This window comes from Catharus ustulatus, chromosome 6, assembly GCF_009819885.2.
Source record: "Catharus ustulatus isolate bCatUst1 chromosome 6, bCatUst1.pri.v2, whole genome shotgun sequence".
Taxonomy (NCBI): domain Eukaryota; kingdom Metazoa; phylum Chordata; class Aves; order Passeriformes; family Turdidae; genus Catharus; species Catharus ustulatus.
In genome coordinates, this window is record NC_046226.1 from 16,026,235 (window position 1) to 16,039,962 (window position 13,728).

The 13,728-nt window shown below is 42.7% G+C and overlaps 1 protein-coding gene across 2 annotated transcripts in view; it reads left to right on the plus strand.

Annotated features, from left to right (window-relative positions):
- PRIMA1 (proline rich membrane anchor 1) overlaps positions 1–12,166 on the plus strand; it is a 49,959-nt gene extending 37,793 nt beyond the window's left edge. The window contains exons 4-5 of one of the 2 annotated variants that reach the window (XR_004418198.2): positions 6,704–6,923; positions 9,637–9,719. Coding sequence is in view for 1 of the 2 variants with exons in the window: in XM_033062394.1 (XP_032918285.1) it covers positions 9,637–9,736 (100 nt within the window). In the remaining variant the exon portion in view is untranslated. Of the gene's footprint in view, positions 1–6,703; positions 6,924–9,636 lie in introns of both variants that reach the window. The other variant, XM_033062394.1, reaches the window with a different exon arrangement.
- Positions 12,167–13,728: the final 1,562 nt, after the last annotated feature.

A 13,728-nucleotide genomic window follows, 5' to 3' on the forward strand; every position in this document is an offset into this window, starting at 1 on the left:
CCTCCTTGATGGTCTTATTGCCCTCTTTTGCTTTCCACCAAGGATTTGCAGTGCATTTTGAGTAAAAGCAGTAAAGCCTGATTTCTCCACTGGCTGAACAACTGCAGCTCCTGGTGAGTTGAGGTGGTTTTGAGGGTCCCAGCTGAAGGGAGATCACATCTCACACCCCTCAGCTTGTACTGCTGTTTGCTGCCTACAGCTACATTGTCCAGAGGGAAAAGGCCCAGGCAGGGTCCCCCTCTGCATATCTGTGACACTCACGGGGTGCACATCTATCTCAGCCACACCTGAGCCCCTTGGACCTGCGCTGCCACTGCTTGAGGGGCTGCACAGTCTGATTTCTGCTGCCTCTGTCCTTCCTTCTCTGCCACCCCTGTACTCAGTGCTCAGGATTTACTGTGCTGCAGGGTTGCTAAGCAGCACAGCTCCCTGCTCGGAGAGCCTTGCCATGAAGGCGAGACACGCAGTAGGTCAGCGTGGGCAGAGCTGGGGATGGCAGAAGATGGTGTCTGCTGGGGTGGTCCCTCTCCACAGCACCCTTGCCTTGCTCTCACTCCAGAGCCCCCTCCAGCAGCAGGCACATGGCCACCCCCTCTGGTGTGGAGAATGATGCTGCTGGTTTGTCCATCTTGGAGAGCTGCTGGTTAATCAGCCGTGTCAGCCAACGTTCATGGGGATGAGCATCACAACTTCCATTCCCCAAGCTCATGCCAGGTGGTGGAGTGAAGCACTAACACAGGGTTATGATGTGTGTAAACAGGTGTATGTAAAGATACCAGCTGTGTGTGAGGTAGGAGTGGGAAAATAGGGTCATTCCTCATTGTAACCTTTGAAAGAAGCCATGTGGAAAAATTGTGCTGCCTTTGACGTCTGCTTCTTGAGGCAGTGGCATGAAACCTTATGAAAAATGGTAACACTCCCAAGCAGCTGGAACTGTAGTTTCTTCCCTTCACTTGCTCTGAGCCCTGAGAAGCCAGTGTGGAGACTGGCTAAACTCAAATTGTTCCTTAGAAATTGTCCTCTGTTACAATTGTGTAAATTGTAATTGTCTGCACAGAACCAAATCTTTGCATAGCCATCAAGGTGAGCAGGACTTGCTGCTTTCTCTGCCTCTTCATGGACTTGCCTCATTGCACACCTGGAGCACGGGAAAGCTGGGACCACCCTGTGCAGTCCATGGACATTGTGTTTGCATTTATCCTGCAAAGAGCAGGGTCTGGCTGCGCAGACTCTTCATTGTGAGTGAAGAAAGCCAGAAGCAGCTGCATAAAAATCAGTGGTCTCAGTCTGGTTGAAGGCAGAGACAGATTGCCTCAAATGCAAAGTGATCTAGATAGCTGCAAAGGTCAGTTAATTTTACGAGCTTTAATTTTCTTCTCAGCTCCTTGCATTTATTTGTGTTGCAGACACTCTTCTTTCAAAGACATTTCTGTAACAGAAAATCTGCAGAGAATTTTTGTTCATCTGCACAGAAATTAATCATACTATTTAAATAATGTTGTGAAATTACATTTAAATGATTCTGTGAAATAGCAGTAGCTTCATTCTTTTGTATGGATCAAGTCTATCATTCAAGTTGTGCCTATGTTTGACAGTGATTAAATGGCAAGGTAGTTATCTGCATTCAGCAAAATATCCGGACACAAAGTATCATAATTTGGGGGATGGAAAAGTCCATTGCCTAAAATGCCAGTATCTACAGTCACTTGTCTGACGAGGGGCGTACTGTCCTTGAGAGAGAGCAAGACAGCAGGGCAGAGCAGTGCTTGCTCACCTCCTCTCTCTGTTCCTTATTATTTCAACCCCTCATTTTTCTAGTACTGATGCCCACCCTGACCCAGAGCACAGGCATTAACAGCCATTCCTTTTGGTAGAGAACTCCTGTTCCCTTTTCCTCCTCCACTTTTCCTTCCAGTATGGACATCTTTTTGTAAGGACACCTTCTGATGTTTCTCCAGTTTTTCTAGTTAATGTTTGTTAAGCATTTTGAAGATAGCAATCTGTCCAGAAGGTCTAGAGAATTTTAAAGAACTAGGAGAGAGATGTTGGTTTGGGCTTTCACTGGTGTTTTTGTTTTACAGAGTGGCAGATAAATTTGTTGCCCTCATGCCACCATCTGCGAGAACATGCATGTCTCAGTTTTGTGGGGGCAGATCACGCTTATGCAATTCAGTTACAAATAATCCCTTTTTTCTGGGTGGAGCATACATATTTCCAATCCCAGGCTGCTATTGCAATGCTTAGCAGAGCATGGTGAGCTGAGCTCCATGGCTGTGCCTTAGCTGCCTGCACTGCTCTGCAACAGGAAAGGCCTTTGAGGAGCAGAAGTGTGCCCAGCCCATCCCCAAAGGGCACTGCCAGTGCGCAGTCCACTGCTAGGCACAGCCATGGCCATGACCATCCTCCAGACATGTTTTGGCTTTGTACAAAGTGCCTTCATTTCATGCATTTAATGTAGTTTTTAAATTTATTTTTGAATTTATTTTTATCTTGTTTAGTAGCTTTTTGCCAGTCTGAAAAGCTGGCATTATGATGGTTGGTTTTTTTTTTTTTTTTTTACATTAGTCCCATTCATTTTTCTTCCTTTATAATCAAAACATATTGACAGTGTATTCTACACTGAGAACACCCGACAGATAATGCCAGCTGTAATATCCCTCCAGTCAATAAAACCTTTTAAAGATCATTAGAGGGAATGTAAAGAATTGGTTATTATGTGAGGGGTCACTGAAAGTACTTTTATCAATTATGTCATTTAATTGTCCAGTATCCTAATAATAAAGGTTCTCTTTATTAATTATGCTTCTCTTGATTAAGATTGGTTTCGTGTAGGAGCATAATTCTGAAGTTAGCTTAATTGAAGACTTAGTAGGAAATGGGATTGCATCTATCACCTTTGTCTCCCAGGGACAGATCTTCTTCCTGTGTAACATCAGAAGAAATCCTCCTCAAGTCCAACAAAGTCTGTGGAATTGCTCTGACTTTACACTGCTGAAAATAAATGGAGACTAAATTCCACTTCTTAAATTTCACGTGTGGCTCAGCAATCTACTGTAATTACTTGCAATCCGAACAGTCCAAATCCTCCCTTTAGACCTACCCAGAGTGACTCCAGCAGGCTGAGAGAGGTGCGCTTCTGCAGAAAGAGATCTGCCCCCGAAGCTGTGCAGCCCGAGTGCAGCAGCTCAGGGAACCTCCTAAGTGCTGATGAACGGCTGCCGAGCAGTATGGATTGTTTTTTCCATGAGAGAAACACTCAGCAAAGGCTCAATCCATGCACAGAGAGAGGAATTTGAGTGTGAACCATCCCAAAACAGAAATTGCCCACATGCCAGCAGGGCTTGCTTAAATATAGTGCAGAAACTGGTCAGCTAAAAATGGCTGTGAGGCAGAGCCCAGTTAGCTGTAAATCGCAGGCTTCAAAACCCTCATGTGAACAGTCAGAGAAGAAGAAACTCTCCTTGGCAATTGGTATCTTGGAGTTATGTCAAGCTATCCTGCAACATGATTTCCAGAGCTGTGAAAGGGACTTTCTCCTTTTGCATAATCATCTTGGCACTATGCAGAGCACTTGTACAAATCTTCTCTCCCTCCCCACACAAGACAGACAGAAAAGGTCTGAAGATGTTAAAAATTGTATGATTACTTGCTCTTGTAAATATTATTTATCATCTGACTACTGGTTCAGTTTGGCTAAGACTGAAGTACTCAAAGGTCTCTAGGGAAAGAATGGCCTTTTCTGATTCACAAAAGACTTTTTATTTGGTTTCACAAGGAGCAAAGGAGCAACGCAGCTTGAGGAAGGAGAATTTCATCAAATGTCTAAAATTGAAAATAACCCAATATATGTAGTCCTTTCAAATGCTGCAGGTAATATTGACCAAGATACCTGTAACACTTTCTAGTTTGGAAGAGAAAGTAAAAAAAAAAAATATATATTGTGATAAAACATAATAAACACCGGGACAAGACAGTTTGTTGGTCTTTTAGATGCTGAACTATCTAAATTACCTGAGTGGAGATGGAAATATGGGAGTAAAAGCCTTGTGTGACGAACACTGAGCAGTAGTGAGTGTGTTGCTAAAAGTTGTCCAGATGGAGCTGCTTTTTATTATAACTGTAAAACATTTGCTTTGTATGTGGGAGGTAGTAAAGCCAGTAACCTCTTCCTACGAGTAATGAATAGTGTACTGCCTGTTTTCTGGACAGATAGATGGTCCACATATGGCCATTCGCTAATTTAATAGAGAAAACTAAGGTTCCAGAGAATTTTCCTCATTAGGGTTTCTTCTTTGACTTCTGTCTTTACATTGTCAAATAAAATATATCCAGACGGGTTTTTTTCTTGTCTCTATGAGACAGTGAAATGTAGAAGTCAGAATGTGACTCCTTCCATGATTCTGAAGCTTTTTACCAGAGAAGTGTCCTCCTCCAACACGAGCCCCACGTGTCTTAGCATAGCACCAGGCTAGCCAGCAAGGCTGGTCGTGTGTGGCCACACACAAATTTAATGGCTGTGTCCCTGAAAGCAGCTGTTGTCAATGCACTGAGCTCCTCTAACTGGAGTCCTGTTCACAAACCACTCTTAGAAAGCAGCCTCTCTTGTCCCACCACTTGCTTTCATGGAAAGTCATTCACCTCTGATGACTGATGGCCAGCATGAATCAAGCAGCTGTTTGATGAAAACCCCCTGTACTGAGATGTAAACAGCCTCCATTCATGTTCTTTATGTTCCTATAAACATTCAGATTATGCAGAGTGATCGTCTAGTAATTGAATAATCTGACAAAATTTATTCTTCCATTCCTATCTGCTAAATAAGGATGTATTTGAAGTGTGACTGTAGCCCACACATCATCTTGTCTGGGCTTCCAGAAGTGAAGTCTAGCCTAGGGCTCTCAGCAGAGCTGCCACAGGTACTGCTAGCATCCTAGCCCTGGAGATTAAGCTGAGTGAAAATAAACTACAGAGATAGCTACCCTGATTCTTAGACAACTTTTTGTAACCTAGAAAGATGCCTCTGCAGCTTGATTTCTACTGGTATATAGGTAGCTTGGATATTTCTGTGAGTATTTCTGGGTATTTCTATGTCCCCTGAGGATAGGCCAATCCTATGAACCAAATGGGTGTGTTGTATGAGACTCAATTTTATTGAAAATCGTTATCTTTTGTGTGTGGGTAGCTAATGAAATGTCATTATGGAGAAGAGCTTGCCATCACTGCACATACAAGTCAAACAGCTCTCTGATTTGCCTTCTCCTTCAGCCCCTTTGCCCCAGGGATCAGCAGACACACACTCGACCCAGCACAGAAGTGGGACTGCCAAATGGAGCTGCCCAGAGAACTTTGTTCAGGGGTGAAACAGCACTGAAGAGAGAGACAAGCTCTTTACATGCTGCTAAGACTACCTTCCTGAGAGGAACTGAATACCCAAAGGGAATTTTGGCACAGGCACCCTGTGCATTGGCACAGATACAATTGTGCAAAGTACAGAGATGTCTCATAGCTTTCACCTCTCGTCAGTTGATACTGATACCCATACAGTGCAATATTCATGTGTATATGTATGCATATAAAGAGAGAATTTTGCAGTTGGCTTTTACAATTTACAATTTAGTACCACTGCTCAGCAAAGAGTGAAATTTCACTTTGTATTCTGAGTACTGGTCATCCCCTCCAACAATACATACCGAAAAAACAGTGTTTTGTCCTCTAACTATACCTGCAAAGAAGAATGACCCTCTATTCCTGTTTGGGAAGAAATAGAATATATATTTCCCCAGAGAATAATCCAGGTCAGCAAGCCCCCAGGTGGAGACAGGTGTCTCCTGGCAGTGCTGAGTCGGGTATGGGAACTCCAGAAGGAGGTGAATTTGAGATCCTGTCATGTCTCTGCTGCCAGCTCAAGGTCACCCCTTCCTAGCTTGATTGGATTTCCTTGGAACTCAGCCTTCCCACATGCTGGACTTGATGCACTGGCACTCAACAGAGACATTGCTGTGGAGGTAGTTAGGAGAAACGGGTTTGCAACACTCAGGTTGTGTTATGAAATCAGGTTTTATTCTAAACTCTCTTCCCTTTCAAGCATGAAGCACCCAGATGTGTATGAGATATGGATTGCACTGGGAGTTTTAAACTCTCTTGCAGCGTTCTGTTTTGGACAAAACTTCTGTTTCCATGTCAATGTGATCTTACTCTTCTCGAAACTCTATTAAGTCTTCAATAAGGCAAGATAAAGTCATGGATAAATTAATAGTCTTCTCTGGTTTTTTTGGCTTTTGTCAGAGTAGTCATAGAAAGATTTTCTGAAGTGTGTACAAATGGGACACAAGGTGAAGCTCTCTCTAGTTCTCTGTCACATAATTGCCTTACAAACAGTAGGACTACACCAAATTTACACAGTAGCCAGAGCTGGCAAGGAGGGTTTTGTCAAATATACTAACTCTGCTTTGTGACTAGACATGATAAAAGGCCAAAACTATGTTTCCATTAAAATTTTTTCTAAATGTAGAACATAAAAATTGTGTTTAAATATGCATTACTACATCAGCACTCTGCAGAGGATTGATACAAGCCAATATGACGAGCCAATGTGAAATTCTTTGATAAATAAGACACAATGTGATCAGAACCTCTTCTGAAATTTTAGCTTGATGTGTGAAATACACTATTAAATGGCTGTTTGATGCTTTCTTGATTTTAGGACTCGCACAAGTTAATGCATGCATGGTGGAGAGGTCATTATGGACGATGAGGCATCATTTCAGGCATGTGCTAAGCTTCACAGAGTTGCATGGCCAGAGTTTCATTCACAGATGTTTGGCATGAAGACCCAATTTGTTTGCTAAACAATGTATAGCAAATTATACTGTAAAACAATGCAAACCATTTATTAGTGAAAAGCCTGTTTCGCCTGCCACCAAGTGAGTATGTCACAGATATGGATAGTTCCTCACTCATTTCCTCACTAATTTGAAACATCCCTTTAACCAATGAAGAACAACCCTGGAATTGAAGTACATAAATGTGTGTCCATAACTTACCATCTGAAAGGGGGCTTGGAGTATTACACTTTAGATAATCATACACAATTTGGCTTATTAGGCAGAAAATTGGACAAAAGGGTTCCCCTTGGTGTGCAAGAAGAAAATTTGCATATTTGGATCTCAACAGTCAACAAAAATTGGAGTAAAAAGAGTTAGTGGCACAAAACTAGTGGCACACAGAGAGCCAATGCCCTGATGCAAGAGGGCACTTGAAAAACCACAACAAGCCAAAATGACCTTGTACGTCTAAATACATGGGCTAATTTAATCACAGTGACAAGTGCACAGTGGTGTGCCAAGCCTGTGATTTAAATGGTGTAACTAGGGCAAGTCTGACCCCAAATTCTTGCCTGTTGAGCATTTGAAAACAAATTGAGAGAAAGAGTTAAACAGAACAGTCTCCAAGCCTGAACTTTTGCATCTGACAATAGTCTTTTCATTGAGACTGAAGAAAATAATAATGCTCTGTTTTGCTACCACTAACCCTGAGCAATTAAGGCAGAAGCAGAACCTTGATAAAATCTCCATTCCCCTATTTGCAGGCTCTGAAAAAATACTCTTCCATTGCATGCAAGTGCCAGTGGTGTGATATCCCTGGCAACCTGTCTGGCAAGGTCTGCAGAGAGATCTCACCATCAGAGCATCCTCCAATCCACTCAGGATTGTGCTGGGACACCAGCCTGGGGAGGGGAAAGTGCAAATTTCAGAACAACTGAAGCAGTGCATCTTAAAATCACCACTAGAAGATGTAAAAATGTAAATAAAAATGAGAGGAAGACATTTTTTGTCATAAAGAAAGAAGAGGAAGTCTAGACAGAGAAAGAAAATGAAACTGGAGAGGTGCAGAAAGATAGGAGACCAAAGAAAGAAGGGGAAAATAGGAGAAAAACAGTAAAAGTGACCAACATGTCTTAATTTTTAAACTATTGATAGGTGTGGAACTGAGAGAAAAGAAAAATAAAATAATTTTTGAAAGCAGCAGAGATGTTTAGACAACCACAGCATTTTTTCTGCCCTGAAAAAACAATAAGCACTGCCATCAGATTCTCCATTCTGCCTGTCAGGGATGTGGCGAGGTGGATGTGTGCTTTCAGTGTCACAGAAGAAAGACCCACACGACCCCGTGTCAGATGCAGACAGGCACTGCATGATGAGCACTGACAAACACTTCATCAAACCCCTTAGTCTCCTTAACTCTTAGTCTCCCCTTCCCTTCCATTTTCATTCTCCAATTGCTGGAATCATGACTAATATTAACAAGCTTTAACTCTTACTGGTAGAGAGGGACAAAATATCACAATCAGAAGTATTTTCTTTGAGAATAAAAGCAAACAAGTGTACCTACCTGTAATCACTCTCCATAAATCTTTCATTTATACTTAGCTGAAATTAAATATCATTAACCATTTTTATCAATTGTTGTTTGTTTTGTTAAACATTGACAAGAACAATAGCATAGACTGACTGTTGCAATACATGTATCTGGTCCTCAGCAACCTTAAACTCAAGACACTCATCTGAAATATCTGCGTGGAAAACACAAAGCTCTTTTCCTCCTACTGTGTTTAAAACTTCAAGTTAAGCCACTTTTGGGAAGGGAAGTTGTGGGGGGAAGTTACAAGCTGGAACATGGTCTGCTACAGGACTTAAGCTCAGGTCTCCCTTTTCAGAGTAACTATAAAATAAATGATTTTGCTCTGTAATATACAGATGCTTTACATTTTTCTGCACTTGTTGAGAATTTCCTGAATTGTCTCACAATTAACACATGATCCTGTGCTGTGTTACAAAATAGTATGAGCAGCCACTAAATAAAACAAGAAGGTGATGGTGCTTGAAGTCTGGTGGGTCACAACAGGCATCATGTTTCAGTCACTAACTCAGACACCTAGAACACAGACACCTGGATCTGGGGTAGCAGAGAAAACACAGGGAAACACAAATGCCTTGGTCACAAAGCGTCTGACATATTTTGGGTATCCACTTTCAGCTATTCTGAACCATGTTTTGTAAGTACCTGTTTCTCTCCACTAGCTGTGGAGATGGTCTGGGGTAGTCACCACAGGTGTACCTATCTGCACTGGTCAGATGAGTCCACTGCTAGTGACTGAACAGGGTGATGTCCTGATGACTGCTGAGGGAGTCACTGGTCACCATCCCAGATGGAATGATATGACATTTTTAGGGGAAAGGTCATGGCTGCCCCAAGGCAGAGCCCAACCCAGCACCCGGCCCAGCATCCCAGCCTGTGTTCCAGAGATGCAGGTGGCGTGAAGGACATTCCTTCCAGCAGCCTTCATCTCATGCTACAGGTACACCTGTAAACAGTAACAAGCATGGGGAGACACCAATGGCACATCATCACACCTTAGGATCAGACCTGTCACCTTCTAGGTGGACTATGATGCTTGACAAAATTAGCTGCTGCTTTGGCCTGTGTTCAGAAAGGGGAAAATAGACCAGAGAAGTTCAGTATTATCATGTACCTTACATGTCCTTGCTTTCAATCTCTGTTGACAAAGATGTTGATCTCTGTTCTTTCTTCTCTCCCTACCCTGCCTGTACATCACCGAACCTGGGACCACCCAAGGAAACCAATGAGGAAAGAAGAGAACGGAACCAGTCGGTCCGAATATGCAATGACCTCCTCCCAAAACAACAAAACAGTTGATAACAATGCGGTTGTATAATCCCCAAAACCCCGCCAAGGCGCAGGAGGTGGCAAACTTTCAAAGCACACACACGGAGTATGCGAGGTGGGTGGAATGAGGCAACGAAGGGAGCTGTGTGGCCAAGGACTTCATTTCAGTGACCCAGAAGAGAAAAACAGGCTGCTCTCCAGGCTTGCTACTACTCCAAGGAAGGATAAACTCACCCACCTGGGCTGCCCAGAGAAAAGGCCTCACAAAGGCATAAGCATTGCATGCTGCATCCCATGAAAGCGATGTTGCGATGCCTTCCGCTTCTTCTCCCTCTCTTCCCCGACTTTTAAGTTTGAATTGAGTGTCCACAAAAAGCTTCTGAAGTAGGATCTTTTGAGGAGAGGGTGATCTGCCAGAGTGGCAGTAGTTTATCACAGATGGGTCAGAGGGAGGTGTCTCCCTCTAAATGGGACGACACTTCCCTCTAAATGGTGAGAGGTCACCTCTGTGCTTCTCCAGCCTGTGCGGATTCATACGCTGATGCTTCATTCTATTCATTCTTACTATTTTGTTATTAAAAAGGGAACAGAGGTTTCTGTTAAGCAATCAACCAAAATTGGCCTGAACTTGTGACTTATCCCAGGAGATTTATCTGTGGCCTGGTGACTATGCAGTTTTCATGGCTGAAGGCTTTTCAGGCAGAAGAAATCGAAATGTAAGATTTTGGCAATTAGTATTGCTATTGAAAGAGATGTTATTAAGATGTGCTTTAAACATTATTACTTCATGATCAGCCTCCTTTTTTGCACCAAAATTTTATTTTATCTTTTAAAATGTTCCCTTTTGAAATTTCATGTTTCTCTGTGTTTGCATCACACTGATTTCCACAGGGAAACTCCTACAGGAAAGATACTGTTTACATCTTGGTGTGAGTGTTTGGGCAGGATTGTGTTGAAAGGACTAGCAGCCCTTTGAAATTCTCGTCATTCACTGGTTAGTGTTGTTCCCTGAAACTGTTGAGTCTCCTGAACTGCTGCACTGAGGACATTGCAGGTCTGGCTTGTAGGACCACTTCTGAGAGTCTGGCAGCTGGTAGTGCCCACATTGCCTCGGTCTCTGCCTCTCCTGAGCTGAGTCTGAAGGTGGTGCCAAGTTCAGCATACAGTTCAGTATACTTTCCATGACATGGATTGCAGACTATTTAAAGCAAAGCTGAATCTACCCAAATTCATTTCACGTAGAATCTCAGGTCAGAGTAAGTAGCCCTTAGGATAAAGGTGATGAGACTAGATGACATGCTAGTCTTTCCCTACCTCCTGAAAACTTTTCCTTTGTGTCACATCTCCACATGTGTGTCTCCACTTACCTCTGTGCTGAAAGTAGTGATGCAGTCAAACACAAATTTACACCCTGGTTTCTTGTCTGGACATAAAACTTTGGTACCACTGGGTCTCCATGCCTGTGGGTAACTCCCAGGCACCAATGCAGTCTCGCTCCGGGACCTGGCTGCCCTCCAGCTGTGTTGTCCCTCAGTACTGCAACACATGAATACTTTCAGTTTTATAGAAGGATGTGCCTGAACTGCAGAAATCAGACCTTGATTTTGAGCGCATTCTGGCCTGTGGGCAATCTATTCTTGGGATGCAGAGTTTGGCATGATGGTAGAAGAAGACAATGTTCTGCAGATCTTCCCAAAAACAGCTCTGGAATGTTCAAATCAGCAGTCTCAGCTCAGGCCCATCTGTAGTTTTCTATTACCTATTGAACAATAGGGTGTATGTAAATATAAGTACTTTTTCCATTACAAAATGAAATGCTGCTATATATTGCTCCTGAGAAATTTATGTAGTTATTAATTTAGCTTTTAGTCTGTCATCACTATGTAGAAGCTTAACTGCATAAAATTATTTTTTAAAGCTAGACTTTATTGGAAAGTGAATGCAATTACAAAAGTGAAAGGAGGCAAATACCTCTTTGCCCACAAGTATGACCATTCCCAGCCACATTCATGTTGTGTGCTTGCTCAAGACACAGTGATATGTTTTTAGATCCAAAGTGGGATTAAAATGACACCATTTACGATTTGAGTATCCCAACTGTTGATTGCCAAAAGCACTTAGCCCCTAAATACTATTATAAAAATATTGCAAGTATATTTCTAGAGTATTTTTAAGCTATAACATTTATTTTGGTGTAGTTATCTATGTTTGCCTTTCTTTTTTACTCCAGTTGTTTCAGCCTAAATGTGGAAATGTGGCATAGTTTGAGACTGGTTGCATGTTTATCTGAGAGTACAGAGTATGAATGCAGGCAAGTTTAGCATAATACGGGCTCAGGATTAGCACTTTCTCCTAAAGGTTGTTGATTTTATTTGTTTCCTTATACAGCTTTAAAGGCATGTTCTGTAAGGTCAAAATCACCAATGGGATTTTTAGGTCATTATGTCCATCAAAATATGTCTGATTTTTGCAAAAAAGAGTAAAAAGAGATGGTCACCAAACACTGTCTGATTTTCAGTGATATCAGTGGTAAAATGTCCTCATTAGAGAAGACCCTGGTGCATGACACAACCCACAAGCAAACCCTGCCCAGGCCCCACAAGGACTCTTCAGAAGAACATAAACTTTAAAAACTTCATGGAGAGTGGAGAGGCAGGCATTCCTAGACACAGCTGTGCCGCCTAGGATCTGTTTCCAACTCTGCCACTGATCTGCTGTTTACTAGCAAGTAAATTTGCCTCTCTGTGCCTCAGTTTACCCATCAGTATAATCAAGATAAAAGTAGGTACCAGCTCTGTGGCAGCATTTTGACAGAAATACATGTAGCTTATTTGCTAGATGGATATACACCATCGTTATATGCAACACGCAGATAAATGTATCGGGCACATAATTGCCATAATAGTTCTTGGAGCAGACATTCCTCATGTGCTTTTATAAAGCATTGGACACAGAAAAGCTGCAGCAGGCGAGCTGAGAGCTGCTCTTCTGCTTGCCCAGACCCTTTGCCCTCAGCCTTCACATCACAGCATGGCAGGGAGAGGTGGAAATCTTGCACAGGATAGTTTTACCTTTAGATTCCTGCCCAAGTACAGTTGACTACATTGCACCAAAGTGGTCTTGAGAAAGGCGCTTGGAAAAGTACACTGTAATCAGATGTAAATCTTCAGAAAAGGGAGGCTAGACAGGGGATATCACTGAGGAGGGACTTCTGGGGCTTTCTGATGGGGTTTAACATTGTGTTTAATACTCTACAGACTACTTGCAAAGCTTATATAAGAGAGGCTTCTGTGCTTCCTTATTGTACTGCAATTAAATACAAAGGGAAAGGAACAGGTCAGATACATAAGCGCTTCACTAAGCAGTGATCCTGGATCTGGGAAACTGGCAACCCAAAATGCAGCTTCACAAACATTTTGAGTTCCCTTTTAGCCACTAAAATATCAGGGGCAGAAAGGACTTGCCTAGCTCCAATAGTCAGCTCCCCAGACAGCAGAAGGGAAGGTGGCCAGTTTGTACACAGAAGGTACTTGCTGTGCTCTGACCACCACCAGACAAACTCAGCAAACTGCTGCCCTCAGTCTGAGGGAGAGCAGCAGCTCCAAATCTCCTCTCAAGGATCACCACTGGCGGGGAATGCACCTTAAGGGCCTGAGCTGCAAAGTGTTGAGTTTCCTCATTGCTCACAAGACAGAAGGCAGAGCTGAAGCCCCAGCCCTGCTGCCCTTCCTGTCCCTCCCGACACAGCAGTGTGCCCAGGAAAGCATTTCTGCCTTGGACAGATGCTGCAAAAACAGACATGGAAAGAAAGGGGAAAGTTCTATGAAGTATAAAATATAGATATATTGATATATATCTATACAGAGACCTAATTGTCCAGCCTTGCATGCCATATGGTCACAGCACGTGGGGAAAGTGTGGGCACCCTGCTCCAACCAGGTCATGACCATAGATGCTGCCAAGCAATGGAGAATCAGGCCTGTGGTAGATATGTATTTACAATACTCCCTGCACCTGTACAAACAAAAATATATTATTTTA